The 12,760-nt window shown below is 39.2% G+C and overlaps 2 protein-coding genes across 5 annotated transcripts; one reads left to right on the top strand and one right to left on the bottom strand.

Moving 5' to 3' along the window:
• LOC130193640 (BEN domain-containing protein 5-like) lies at positions 1 to 2,532 on the bottom strand. Its single transcript, XM_056414250.1, has 6 exons — positions 2,408 to 2,532; positions 1,511 to 1,791; positions 1,093 to 1,214; positions 821 to 873; positions 421 to 628; positions 1 to 290 (listed from the first exon to the last, which is right to left on the bottom strand). The coding sequence occupies exons 2-6, from the start codon at positions 1,699 to 1,701 to the stop codon at positions 151 to 153; spliced, it is 714 nt and encodes a 237-aa protein (XP_056270225.1). The 5' UTR covers positions 1,702 to 1,791; positions 2,408 to 2,532; the 3' UTR covers positions 1 to 150.
• Positions 2,444 to 8,422, top strand: LOC130193631 (uncharacterized). 4 transcript variants are annotated; one of them, XM_056414239.1, is made up of 6 exons: positions 2,452 to 2,544; positions 3,432 to 3,519; positions 3,647 to 3,721; positions 3,921 to 3,992; positions 4,119 to 4,178; positions 5,416 to 8,422. In XM_056414239.1, exons 2-6 carry the CDS (start codon positions 3,433 to 3,435, stop codon positions 7,729 to 7,731), a joined length of 2,610 nt encoding a protein of 869 aa, XP_056270214.1. In that variant the 5' UTR covers positions 2,452 to 2,544; position 3,432; the 3' UTR covers positions 7,732 to 8,422. The 4 variants fall into 4 exon arrangements, with proteins under 4 accessions (XP_056270215.1, XP_056270216.1, XP_056270214.1 ...); XM_056414240.1 differs by having other exon boundaries at positions 2,444 to 3,519; positions 5,377 to 8,422; XM_056414241.1 differs by having other exon boundaries at positions 2,444 to 3,519; positions 3,838 to 3,992.
• The last annotated feature ends 4,338 nt before the right edge of the window (positions 8,423 to 12,760 follow it).

Below are 12,760 nucleotides of genomic sequence, written 5' to 3'. Positions count from 1 at the left end.
AAGTTTTCAAAACAGTATTTCTATTTATTAAATAGGACAAACACATAATAAAGAACATGGTAACAATATTAAAACAGATACATAAACAAATGAACTATTTACATATCTATTTAGAATTAACTATTGAAACATCAACATAAAATATTTCAGTCACTCATTAATTAAGTTTTTTTTGTTTTTTTTGTTTATGTCCATGATTTTTTCTGTAATGTAACGCCCTGCCTTTGCCCATCTGGCCTGCAACTCGGTCTCCTCCAGGGTTTTTTTCTGGAGCCACTCCTTAAAGCAGACTGAAAATAAATGTATGAAATAACATTAATGTTTCTGTCATATCAGAACAAAGAAACACTTGAAATCAAATAAGCCGGTTCGTGGTATCCGAGATCGCCTATAGTTACTGCTACATCAAGAATGCCCTACCTTTCAATGTTTGCAGCTTCTTCGGGGTTAAAGGCTGGCGGGTGGTTTTGGTGGTGGGGCACTCCTTCCCAGTTAGGCTTTTTTCCCCCAGGGTTTTAGTACCCCAGATTGCCACTGCCAATTCCTTCACAAATAAGGAGTCGCGGTTGTTCCTGTTAATGCGGACCCAGGTCTCTTTCCTAATATTAATGTCTCCTTCCAAACTAATCTGAAAGAATTCCAAAACATAAACAATCAAAACATTAGATTTTAAGAAATCATTGAAAGATAGTTCTTATATTAACCAGTGAATACAGTTTCAGAGATCTTGTTTACTTCTATATACTATATGTTTTCTTTTTTAGGTTTTGGCAATGTATACATATATTATATTGTAAAAGAATGTTTACACATATTGTACCTTGTCTCCATAAGGAGATACAGATGGTTCCTCTGCACTCTCACATCCAGTTTCTGAAAATACAGAGCACAAGGTAAACACAGTTGCAGTTATTTGCCTACTTTTACCCACTTTAATTCGGAACTATACTTCTACAATTTCATTAAAACCAGTTTAGTGAATATGGGCCTAATACATTATTTTTTATGACTGAACCTAATTATCAAGTGTTCGATAGATGGATATAGATATATATAAACTTTGTTTATCTCCAGGGGGGAATTAGTTTGTACCAATTGGGGTTGATGTGGTCTTCAACTTCTTCAGCAGTTGTTGCTGCAATTCAATGTTGAGACCACGAAGTGTTTTGTTTTCAGCCTCAACTGCTACTCTTCTTTTCTTCTGATCCTCTAACCTGTAACAGAAGGAAATATATCATGACTAACTACATTATTATAAATATTACGAATATTTAAAACAATTATTATTAAGTAAAACTATCTGGCTATTTATAGACACCACAGGAAGTATATATTAAACAATATTCGTTAATCATTAAATACCAAATCCGGGTTGAATGTGGTACTCAGGCCATTTATAATATAGCAAATGAAGTAATGGACACTTTCAGATAAGTGGATGCATATGTCAATGAGTCTGTTTTATATCAAAGTTAGCTTGAATAAAAAGTGGACAAAGATCAACACTCACTGTTTTCTTGTGTCCTGCAGTTGTAGGGACATTTCCTTAAACTTGTTTTGGTAAAGTTGTTGTGTTTGTTTGGCCTCCTTTAAAAGTGTTTCTGGCACAACCCCACCATCATCATTGTCATCACCATCCTCTTCGGAAAAGCTGTCGGAGAGGATGCGCTCCCTCACTTTCTTTAAGGGAGTTGGGCACATAGGAGACTTCCTTTTACGATTCTTCCTCTCTTGAAGAATAGCCAGGAGGTTGTTTTTTTTGGCCTCTGCAACTTTTTTTTTCTGATTTGTCTTGAACACAGATAAGAACATCATTGTGGAATACAAAACTTAGCAACAAAAATTACAAATGGAATTGAAATACATGAATGGTTTAATTAATATATATACACAGATATACACATGATTTATATATTTATATATATATACGTTTATATATACAAACAACTATATAAATGAAGTATATATATTGACTATAGTTATATAATAAATAGTTACAAATATAGTATATATATATATGTCTGCTAAATGACATGTAATGTAATATATATATACTATATTTGTAACTATATATATTATATAACTATAGTATATAGACTATAGTTATATCATATATATAGTTACAAATATAGTATTTATATATATGTCTGCTAAATGACATGTAATGTAATATATATATACTATATTTGTTACTATATATATTATATAACTATAGGATATAGACTATAGTTATATAATATATATTGTTACAAATATAGTATATATATATATATATATATATATATATATGGCAATCATTTCCACACAGAAACTCTACTTATATGTTGGAGAGGACAACAATGCAACAATAATTGATCCATTTTCCAACGGTCACAATGTATTCGTTGGTATTGTGAAGTGAACCTACATGCGCTGCATCGGCTTCACTTCTCTCCGAAGGGGGCGGAGCCGGCGACGTCTCCTTCAGCCGCCTCACACGGACCCGCTTCCCAGCTGAGAGCTCCGTCTCAAGGTCTTCTCTTGACTCTGGACATTACACTGCATGTAAGTACTTAAAAGCGGCACCTGCTAGCTATATGTTTGCATACATATCAGTTACTGTAATACGAGTAGTTTGTATAGCATTTTAAAGTTCACAGACCATTTAGAGGCTATACGAACTGAAGATATTAGGGTTAACGGTTAAATGAGATTGTGGCCGTAATTTAACCAACGGTAGCGTTAAATACAGCTTGCTATACAGGTTCGCTGTTTCGTTTAATGAACTGGTGTTAATAAAATACATAATATGTATAACTTACCTTTCAGAAGCAATATCTGCGCCTTAAAGAATTCATCCTGCCAGCGCACCCAGTAAATTTTCTTTTGATCGTTACCTACGTTCTTGTCAAAGTCCTTGATATCAGTAGCTGGAACAATTTCTTTACAACCGTCGTCTAGGTACTTCACGTAGGCAAACATCGTCAATCACCCTGTATGCTAATAAGCGAGTCCGTCTAACGGTCAAACGTCACTGACTCAAACGGTCAAACGTCTTACGGTCAAACGTCCATAAGTATGCGCGAGGCGATTTTAAGTTATATGCGGGAAGCGCGTGATGTTTTTAAAGTTAAAAGCGGGAAGCGCGAGGGGATTTTAAGTTATATGCAGCGCGTGAGGTTTTTCAACAATATGAGTGTAAGCTGGATTTGTTAGGCTGCATGACTTCTAAATTGAATGTAACTGATTTGATATCACACTAAATATTGATGCTGTAATCCAAGCATGTAGTTGCCAAATAGCTAATTAACTTTAACTAAATATTCAAATATTGTAGTAGGCTAATAAGTTATAAATGAAGTGTATTTGAGTGGTTTTAAGTTTGTGGTTTGGATTCACTATTTTTTTCTTTTTTCTTTTATTAATGATGTACATGTTATTCTTTATTTTAGAATGTCCAAACGTAAGTACAAATTGTACTTGGAGCCAAACAACACTACTAAAATACCTCGTTCAAGATTGACAAGAAGACATTTGGATGTAAGCCAATGTGCTACCCCCTTGTGATATATTACATGTTTTATTATTTTAAATATCATACCTGATTATGTTCTTTTACCATGGAAAATAGTTGAAACCCCTTTGTACATTTTAAAATCTACCTCAGGCTTTGGATTTCACTGATGACCACAACAATGAAGAGGGCAGAATCAGTCCTCACCTGAGCCCTGCAGATTTTGAGGTGAGATGGTAAAATACTCTTACATTTGTGGTGAGAAGTTATTTGACACAGGTCCTTACTACATTTAGACCTGTTGTTGTTTTTGTTGTGCTTGTGAAATCTCTTTTTCGTCCTAGACCACCTCTCCATCTGGCCATTTCGAACTTATTAAGCATTATGATCAAACAGACACGATTGACCATTTTGAAATTTACCTCAGGCTTTGGATTTCACTGGTGACATCAATGAAGAGGACAGAGTCAGTCCTCACCTGAGCCCTGCAGATGTTGAGGTTAGGGATTTATGTGTTTTTTCATTCCATATAAACAGTACATTTCTCACTGGGATTTTTTTGTCAATGTGCTAAAATATAATAATTATTATAATAATAATAATGTATTTTTTGCATCCTCTACAGGTCATATCTGCACCTGTTAATCTTGATCTTCAGCTGGATACAGATGACACAACCGACCAGGTTAGCTTACCGACCATACTGGAGGGGTGTTTTAAGATTGCCAGCAAGCCTTATTGAAAAAAAGATGTTTTATAAATCATGAAGACTTAGTTAAATCATCAATATTTCCACAGTTCTACAGCCAACATATGTCCTTTGAATTATATCGGAAAAAGGGAAATCAAAATAATGTAAATATACTTTGACAAGTTTAATTAAAGGCTGTAGTAATGTTCGTAAAGTATAAAGTAAAAAGTGAAAGTAATTCAAAATGGTCTCTTTTAATTACTTTTTGGTCATGGAAATAGAATTAATGGAACCTCTCCCAAGAATACTTGGGCAGGATTAGACAACAATCTTTACCATCATAGGCTGTTGCATCACAAACCTAGTGTCATCCGAATGATGGAGACCATTAGTTCTACGAATTGGAAAATCTAATTGTCATAATCTAACATTTTTGCCAAGGTCTTATTTCATACTAAAAAGTTGTAGTAGATAATTTTTCATTAAAAACAATAACATTAATTTGTAGCACATTCAATAAAAATGGAAATCACAATAACACAGGATTTCAAATCTACATGGCATGATTAGGCTACAACCTCTGCTGCAGGTAAAGGGAGGTGGGGCTTATAAAAAATAAATAATCTGTTTTATTTCAAAGCCAGATAATAATTCACTCTATTTCGGTGAGATAGTCACTAAAATGAGAATTGCTGGTCCATCATGTGAGCCTTATCGGGTAACGCTAACTATTTTTAAGTTTTCTGAGTGTACAACGACATTGCATTCGTATACGTTACTTTAAATAATCAAGACATGCAACATTTTCTCAGGTACACAAGGTTTGTTTAGTCCATAAAAAAAACCTCTAAATCCTTCATGTGTCCATGAAAACCCCCTGTCTAATGTCTATTTGGGTTGCGTTAACTTGTGTTAGTGTGTGTGGGGGACGGTGAAGGGGCTGGTTTGAAATGGTGCCTCGCATTATATACAGTATTTGCCTCCGGGTTCACATGATTGGCTCAATAAAAAAAATTACCCACTTATATAAACATTTCTACATAGCATTACCAGTTTTGCAGGCACCATGGATTTTCCAATATGTTTAAAAGGGGACGGTGAGGGTTGTTCAGTTTTGTTGTAGCCTACAACCTCACTGCCTCCAATTCCTTCAAATGCACTTATGAATGTGTGTTTTCTTTTTGTTTTGTAGTTAATATCTTCATCTGGTCACTTTCTCCTAACTTCTTAGCTGCAACCAAGAGATGTGGCTTCCTCACCTGAAGGCAGTGTTTATGGACTCGATTCAGATCTGGAAGATCTTGGAGAGGATGAACCAGTGAGAGAGACATGTTTTCACAAAGACATGGACTCAGTGCTCATGTCAGCAGGTACAACAATGAAGGCTGAAGCACTGATCATGATAATGAGTCATGCAGCAAGGCACAATATAACAGGGACACAACTTGATGATTTATTAAAACTCATAAATACTCTGTTTGGCAAAGAGGTGCTACCAAGATCAAAATATTTGTTCAACAAGGTCTTTCAAAACAACTCAGACAGCGTGGAGTTTCACTACTATTGCAAAACCTGTAAAGTATATATTGGCACAAAGGGAGACATAAAAGACAAAAACATTTCACAGTGTTCAATTTGTACTACTTCTGTTGAAATTGATTCAATGAACAGTTCAAGTTTCTTTATCAACATACCAATTGCACCTCAAATTCAGACACTTTTAGAAACTCCTCAGATTCAAGACAACTTGAGCTACAGACACCAAAGGCCACAAAATGATCATGTGATCTCTGACATCTTTGATGGCGAAAAGTATCAAAACTTATCAAAACCAGGTGGAATTCTGTCAGATCCAAACAATGTGTCGTTTAATTTCAATTCTGATGGCTCACCTGTGTTCAAGTCTTCCAGATTTTCAATATGGCCAATACAGCTGCATTTAAACGAGCTTCCTCCCAAAATGAGATTTAACAATGTAGTACTTGCAGGTCTGTGGTTTGGGGCTCAAGAGCCTGTCATGTCCATCTTTCTCAGACCTTTTGTTGAACAGGCCAAAACACTGGCATCCAAAGGTGTGTGCTGGAGAAAAAATGGAAACTGTGTAAATAGTAAAGTTGTTGGACTATGTTGTTGTGTAGACTCAAAGGCAAGACCAACCATGCAAAACACAACACAGTTTAATGGGTACTTTGGTTGTGGTTTCTGTTTACATCCTGGAACTCTTGTAGAGAAAACAGTGAAGTATACTGTGACTGCGACTGAATATCCTGACAGAGATGCAAAACAAGTGCTGGCAGATATGGAGCAGGCAGTAGCACAAAACAAAAGTGTCAGAGGTGTGAAAGGTCCATCGCCACTCATCAACATGCCTTATTTTGATATAGTGTGGGGCTTTGTTCCAGACTATATGCATGCTGTGTTACTTGGTGTCATCAGACAACTCACAGAGCTCCTTCTAAACAACAGTGACCAACCCTACTACATTGGGAATGGCTCCACTATGAGGGTGCTAGAAAAAAGAATGAAGGACATAAAGCCACCACACCTGATAACTCGACTACCCAGACCTCTTGCAGAGCTCAGGCAGTGGAAAGCCTCCGAGTGGAGAACATGGCTTCTGTTTTACAGCTTGCCTGTCCTGAATGGTGTACTTCAGCCATGCTATCTGAAGCACCTAGGCCTTCTGGTGGCAGCAGTATTTCTTCTTTTGAAAGAGAATGTCACCTTCCAAGACATAAACAATGCAGATAACATGCTGTTTGAGTTTGTTGCAAGGTTTCAGTTGCTGTATGGAGAAGTGTCAATGACATTTAATGTACATCTGTTAACTCACCTTGCAAAGTCGGTGAAATTATGGGGGCCACTCTGGGCACACTCAGCATTTGTATTTGAAAATGCAAATGGTGGGCTGTTAAAACTGGTTCATGGGACTAAGTGTGTAGCTCTCCAGATTGTGAACAAATTCCTGTTGCACAGAGCAATACCTCTCTTAACCTCCAGGCATGCAGTAAGGGAGCAAGTGAAGGAGTTCTGTTTGGATATGACAAATGACAGAAGAGTAAAAAGATACACAACATTTAAAGACACAACTGTTCTGGACAATGGGAAAGTGACAGAGACCACTGCTGATGAGAGGAGTGCCTTTGTGTCTGCACAAAAACAAGCACCAGACGAAATGGTCGTGCACAAGAGAATGGTGCATAAAGGACTGGTGTATACCGGCAGAAACTACACCCTCAGTAAGAGACGCAGTGACTGTTTTGCAAAGCTCAGCGATGGTGTTTATGGTGAAATTCAGAATATCATATCCCTTCCTTCAGAAGAAGGTACAGAAATTGTTGTATTGTTCAAAAAGCTTCATACACAAACTTCCTTTCCTTTATCACAAGGTTATGGGTTTGTAACACATATCCGACTCGTTAGTGGAGCACTTCTTTCTCCAGTGTGTCTGATTCCAGTTGACAGGTTAGAGCAGAAATGCATGATTTTAAAAACAAGTGATCAGATGTACATTTGTGACTTCCCAAATGCATATGAGAGAGACTAGTCTGACTAGACTGAATCAAAGATGGTCATTCTCGCTTGCATTCATTTTTAGTTGGCTAAGTATACTTTCTCAGGTGGAGTTTAGGCTCAGTTTATGCTGGGATGTACAAATGTGATGTGGAGACATGTGTATGTACGTGTGCTTTCTTTGTTGTAATGTACTGAACTATATGTCATTTGACAGCCAGATAAACACCATCCAAACATCACAACTTTGAAGACTGTCTGCTTCTTGAAGGGTGAAACTAAATCGTAAAAAAAACACAATCAATTCTCTCTCTGCTTGTTTGCAGGTATGTTCTGCTTGCTATAACATGTACAGATGCATATTATGTAGATACATGAAAGCAATCTCTTACAAGAATTAAGGTTTTACAGGCTTTACGTATCAATTGTGATTTTAACTTTATACATCATTTATTGCATCAAACTTGTAATATGTCTTCAGTCATATGTTTATCTAGTTTTAACTTTCATGAACTCTCGCTGGCCAAAGAACAACTGCAGTCATTAACAATAGTAATTCAGCAAACTTCTACCATAAACTTCAGAAAATATAATATTGTAAAAAAATAATGCAGTGTAGATAAGAACGAAATAAGACAATACATACCGACGATGGCACCATGAGGCATATGATGTGTGCAGATAGAGCTTGATTAATCAAATACCAACACATATGACCAGCTTCATTTCTGAGTTCTTGCTGGTGGACCAGCTTCACCAGCTGGTGGACCAGCATTATTAATGAGTTCTTTCCTGCTGGTGGACCAGCTTCACCAGCAAGGCCACCCTGGTGGACCAGCATTATTAATGAGTTCTTGCTGGTGGACCAGCATCATTTATGAGTTCTTGCTGGTGGACCAGCATCATTAAGGCTTTTGATGGTGGACCAGCATCATCTATGAGTTCCTGCTGGTGGACCAGCATCATTTATGAGTTCTTGCTGGTGGACCAGCATCATTTATGAGTTCTTGCTGGTGGACCAGCATCAAACCAGCATAAACCAGCATAAACCAGCATAGACCAGCACAAACCAGCATAGACCAGCATAGAAAGTATGCTGGTCTATGCTGGTTTTTCTAGCAGGGCAGTGGCGTAGTCAGGAGCAGGAATTCCACGACCCAGACCTCGATGATCCATCAGGCAGATAGGATCTATGCCGTCTCATAGGGTCCGATGACCCCATGAGACGTGAAGTCAAAAGGACTCCGGGGAGAAAGCAGAGTGAGTAACGTGTGATTGAGAGATGAAAATTCATCCCTAAGGAGAGAAAAAAAGAGGAGAGAGGTGCTCAGTGCATCCTAAAACGTCCCCCGGCAGCTATAAGCCTATAGCAGCATATCAAGGGGCTGGACCAGGGCAAACCTGATTCAGCCCTAACTATAAGCTCTGTCAAAGAGGAAAGTCTTAAGTCTACTCTTAAACGAGGTGACTGTGTCTGCCTCCCGGACTGAAATTGGAAGCTGGTTCCATAAAAGAGGAGCTTGATAACTAAAGGCTCTGGCTCCCATTCTACTTTTTAAGACTCTAGGAACTACAAGTAGTCCCGCATTTAGTGAGCGCAGCTCTCTAGTGGGGCAATATGGTACTACAAGCTCCTTAAGATATGATGGAGCATCACCAATCAAGGCTTTGTACGTTAAGAGAAGAATTTTAAAAGTGATTCTTGATTTTACTGGGAGCCAGTGCAGAGCAGCTAGTGCAGGAGTGATGTGATCTCTTTTCTTAGTTTTAGTGAGAATACGAGCTGCAGCATTCTGGATCAACTGGAGGGACCTAAGAGACTTATTAGAGCAGCCTGATAATAAGGAGTTGCAGTAATCCAGTCTCGAACTAATGAACGCGTGAACCAATTTTTCTGCATCTTTTTGAGACAAGATGTGCCTGATTTTTGAAATATTACGTAGATGAAAGAATGCAGTCCTTGAGATTTGCTTTACGTGGGAGTTAACCCTTGTGTTGCCTTAGGGTCATTTTGACCCGAATCAATATTACACCCTCCCCCCGTTTTAGGATTAATTTGACCCCATTCAATGTTTAATGTCGGTGTTCTTTCGGTAGTCAACAAACAAATATAAAGTGCCTCACACTTAAACTTGGAAAACAATATTAATTCTAATAATTTTCTGGAGGTTTTAATTGCTGGCGTCAAATTGAACTCAAAGGGTAAAATATGTTAGTAAATATAAAGGTAACAGGAGGGTGTAATATTGATTCGGGTCAAAATGACCCTAAGGCAACACAAGGGTTAAAGGACAAGTCCCGATCAAAGATAACGACAAGATTCTTTACAGTGGTGTTGGATGCCAGGGCAATGCCGTCTACAGAAACCACATCACCAGATAATTGATCTCTGAGGTGCTCAGGGCCGAGTAAAATTACTTCGGTTTTGTCTGAGTTTAACATCAAGAAGTTGCAGGTCATCCATGTTTTTATGTCTTTAAGACATGCTTGAATTTTACTTAGTTGGTTGGTTTCCTCTGGTTTTATCGATAGATATAGTTGAGTATCATCTGCATAGCAATGAAAGTTTATGGAGTGTTTCCTGAAAATATTGCCCAAAGGACACATGTATAAGGTAAATAAAATTGGTCCAAGCACAGAACCTTGTGGAACTCCGTGACTAACGTTGGTGGTTATCGAGGCGTCATTGTTTACAAATACAAACTGAGATCGATCTGATAAATAGGATTTAAACCAACTTAGTGCCGTGCCTGAAATGCCAATCGACTGCTCCAGTCTCTGTAATAGGATGTCATGGTCAATGGTGTCAAATGCAGCACTAAGGTCTAACAAGACCAGGACAGAGAGGAGTCCTTTATCTGATGCCATGAAGAGGTCATTTGTAATTTTCACCAGTGCTGTCTCGGTGCTGCGGTGTTTTCTAAATCCTGACTGAAACTCCTCAAATAAACTATTATGATGTAGAAAGTCACACAACTGGTTTGCGACCACTTTCTCAAGGATCTTGGAGAGGAAGGGGAGGTTAGAGATCGGTCTGTAGTTAGCCAACACCTCTGGATCCAGAGTGGGCGCGAGGAAGCACACATCCAATGTTGTATGATAGTTGTGAGACATAAACGATTATTGTTAGCCTAAATAATCCGTTCATTCCAGATTCAAATCAGAAAAACGATACGAATGTGATTTGGTGGAACATCATGCATGGTGTGTGTGTGTGTGTGTGTGTGTGAAGTGTCATGGGTCACCATATTCAACCATAGATCAGCACCAAGGACAGTGACCATAACCATTTTATTCCAGCAAACATTCTGTCATGATTTTGGCACATGTGGAGGATTCAGAAAAGCTGAAAGGAGCCTTCAAATGACCTGGTGGAATTCCTCTTTCTCATTGTTAATTTTTAGAAAGATGAATAAGATAGAGAGTCTCTTCCAGACCAACAATGCCTCCAGCCTCTGCAAAGCAGGAGGCTCACCAGAGTGAGAATAGAGCATGGATGTGATGTGGATCATATGTTACCACCTATATGCGAGTTTATGGACTGACATGTCGAAGGCTTCAAGTTTGCTTCAAACAAGCGAGTTTGCGTACTGAGTGTCGTCTCAAGGTGTCAGAGAGGCAAACGTTTATATTGCTGTTTCGCAATGGCTGCGAGGGGAGGGGCGAGATCACACTGCTGGCCAATTGCAGCGTGGAGTGGGCGTGTTTGTCTGCCGTTGAAAGATGTTGAGAGCAGCGTATGCACGACGCACCTTGACTCATCGCATGTGCCTCAAAATTCATAATGGACTTTCTGCTGTCTGACACCGATTGAGAGCGATAATTACTTTTGTTGACCCCTCGCGCACGGTGCGGCGTGATATTAACCTGCAATCTCTCTTTTATGGCTCTCTGACATTGGCTGGCTCAGGAGATAGAGCAGTCGTGCATTGGTCAGAAGTTGGGTGGTTCGGTCTCTGACCCCTGCACTCTACATGTCTCATGCTATCGGTGTGCGTGTGAATATCTAGCGCTAATGATGAGCAGGAGGCGTCTTGTTGGGTAGCCTCTGCCATCAGTGTGTGACTGGGTGAATACACCTTCAAAGCCTCCTGTATCCTCAAACCAAAGGCTTGTGAGCGCTCGGGTGAGAAGTTATCTCCACATGTATGTTTTCTGGTGCTGCAACAACAAACTGTAACAGTTTAGCTCCATGCCTTCCTTTTTGTAGTAGTTGTTTTTATCCTGTCACGAATTATCATGTCATTCCAGATCCTGCTTCCCATCTCGTCAGTCCAACTCCCCTCACCTGCCTCTGATCACTCCCTCGTTAGTCCCTCATTCCCTTCACCTGGTCCTCACGCCCTTCTCACCTGCAGCCCATCCCCTCATTAGTCCCTCACTATTTAGCTCCCTCACTTCCACTTGTCCTCTGCCAGATTGTCTTGTGTTTTCGTGCCAAGTTCTCCAGCGTTATTAGAGTATATTCCTGACCTGCCTGCCCTGACCTCTGATTCTCTGCCCTGCCCCTTTTTGGACTTGTTTGCTTCTTTGACTGATCTCCCGGTTTTGACCCAGGCTGTTTCCAACCAAAGACAGTCATCTTTGTTATTCCTGTCTGAGTCGTGCTTTTGGGTCCACTCTAGTAGCACCGTGACACAAACGCTGCATTGGAAACACCGCCCTTGGAGAGCGGTGAGGGAGGCAGTGATGGCATGCGCTTCACTTCGACTTCACTTAGCATGTAGTGAAACATTCAAAGCTGACCCCCACCCCAACTTCAAAACACCATAAGATGGAGTATTGGGAGATGATGGTCATTCCTCCGGAGGCCTGTAGATAAGCTGTTGACTAATGTTGCTTTTTACTGTAATTTGTCACATATTTGTAAATCACAAACTATGCACAACCCAGTCTCCAGGAATAAGGTTGTGAAGGCTTTTTTGGGATCTAAATATTTATACAATGAACATGTATGATGCATGAACAGAGGAGGAGGAGGAGGCCTTGAGAAGAGTGACTCTAAGCATATATTCTCTCTATCTTACTCGCTTGCTCTCTGTGATTGATGTGTAACTATTTTC

This window comes from Pseudoliparis swirei, chromosome 5 (assembly GCF_029220125.1).
Source record: "Pseudoliparis swirei isolate HS2019 ecotype Mariana Trench chromosome 5, NWPU_hadal_v1, whole genome shotgun sequence".
Classification (NCBI taxonomy): Eukaryota; Metazoa; Chordata; class Actinopteri; order Perciformes; family Liparidae; genus Pseudoliparis; species Pseudoliparis swirei.
Note: the sequence above shows the minus strand (reverse complement) of the source record. Positions and strands in the feature narration are given on the sequence as shown.

What these genes read in the sequence shown, in the direction of transcription:
- LOC130193640 (XM_056414250.1), bottom strand. Translation starts at nt 1,701, where the DNA reads ATGTGCCCAACTCCCTTAAAGAAAGTGAGGGAGCGCATCCTCTCCGAC. An exon ending in GACCACATCAACCCCAATTG is followed by an intron (nt 874 to 1,092) that starts GTACAAACTAAT and finishes CTGTATTTTCAG; the next exon opens with AAACTGGATGTGAGAGTGCA. An exon ending in TATCTCCTTATGGAGACAAG is followed by an intron (nt 629 to 820) that starts GTACAATATGTG and finishes GAATTCTTTCAG; the next exon opens with ATTAGTTTGGAAGGAGACAT.
- LOC130193631 (XM_056414239.1), top strand. Translation starts at nt 3,433, where the DNA reads ATGTCCAAACGTAAGTACAAATTGTACTTGGAGCCAAACAACACTACT. An exon ending in TGACAAGAAGACATTTGGAT is followed by an intron (nt 3,520 to 3,646) that starts GTAAGCCAATGT and finishes AATCTACCTCAG; the next exon opens with GCTTTGGATTTCACTGATGA. An exon ending in TGAGCCCTGCAGATGTTGAG is followed by an intron (nt 3,993 to 4,118) that starts GTTAGGGATTTA and finishes CATCCTCTACAG; the next exon opens with GTCATATCTGCACCTGTTAA.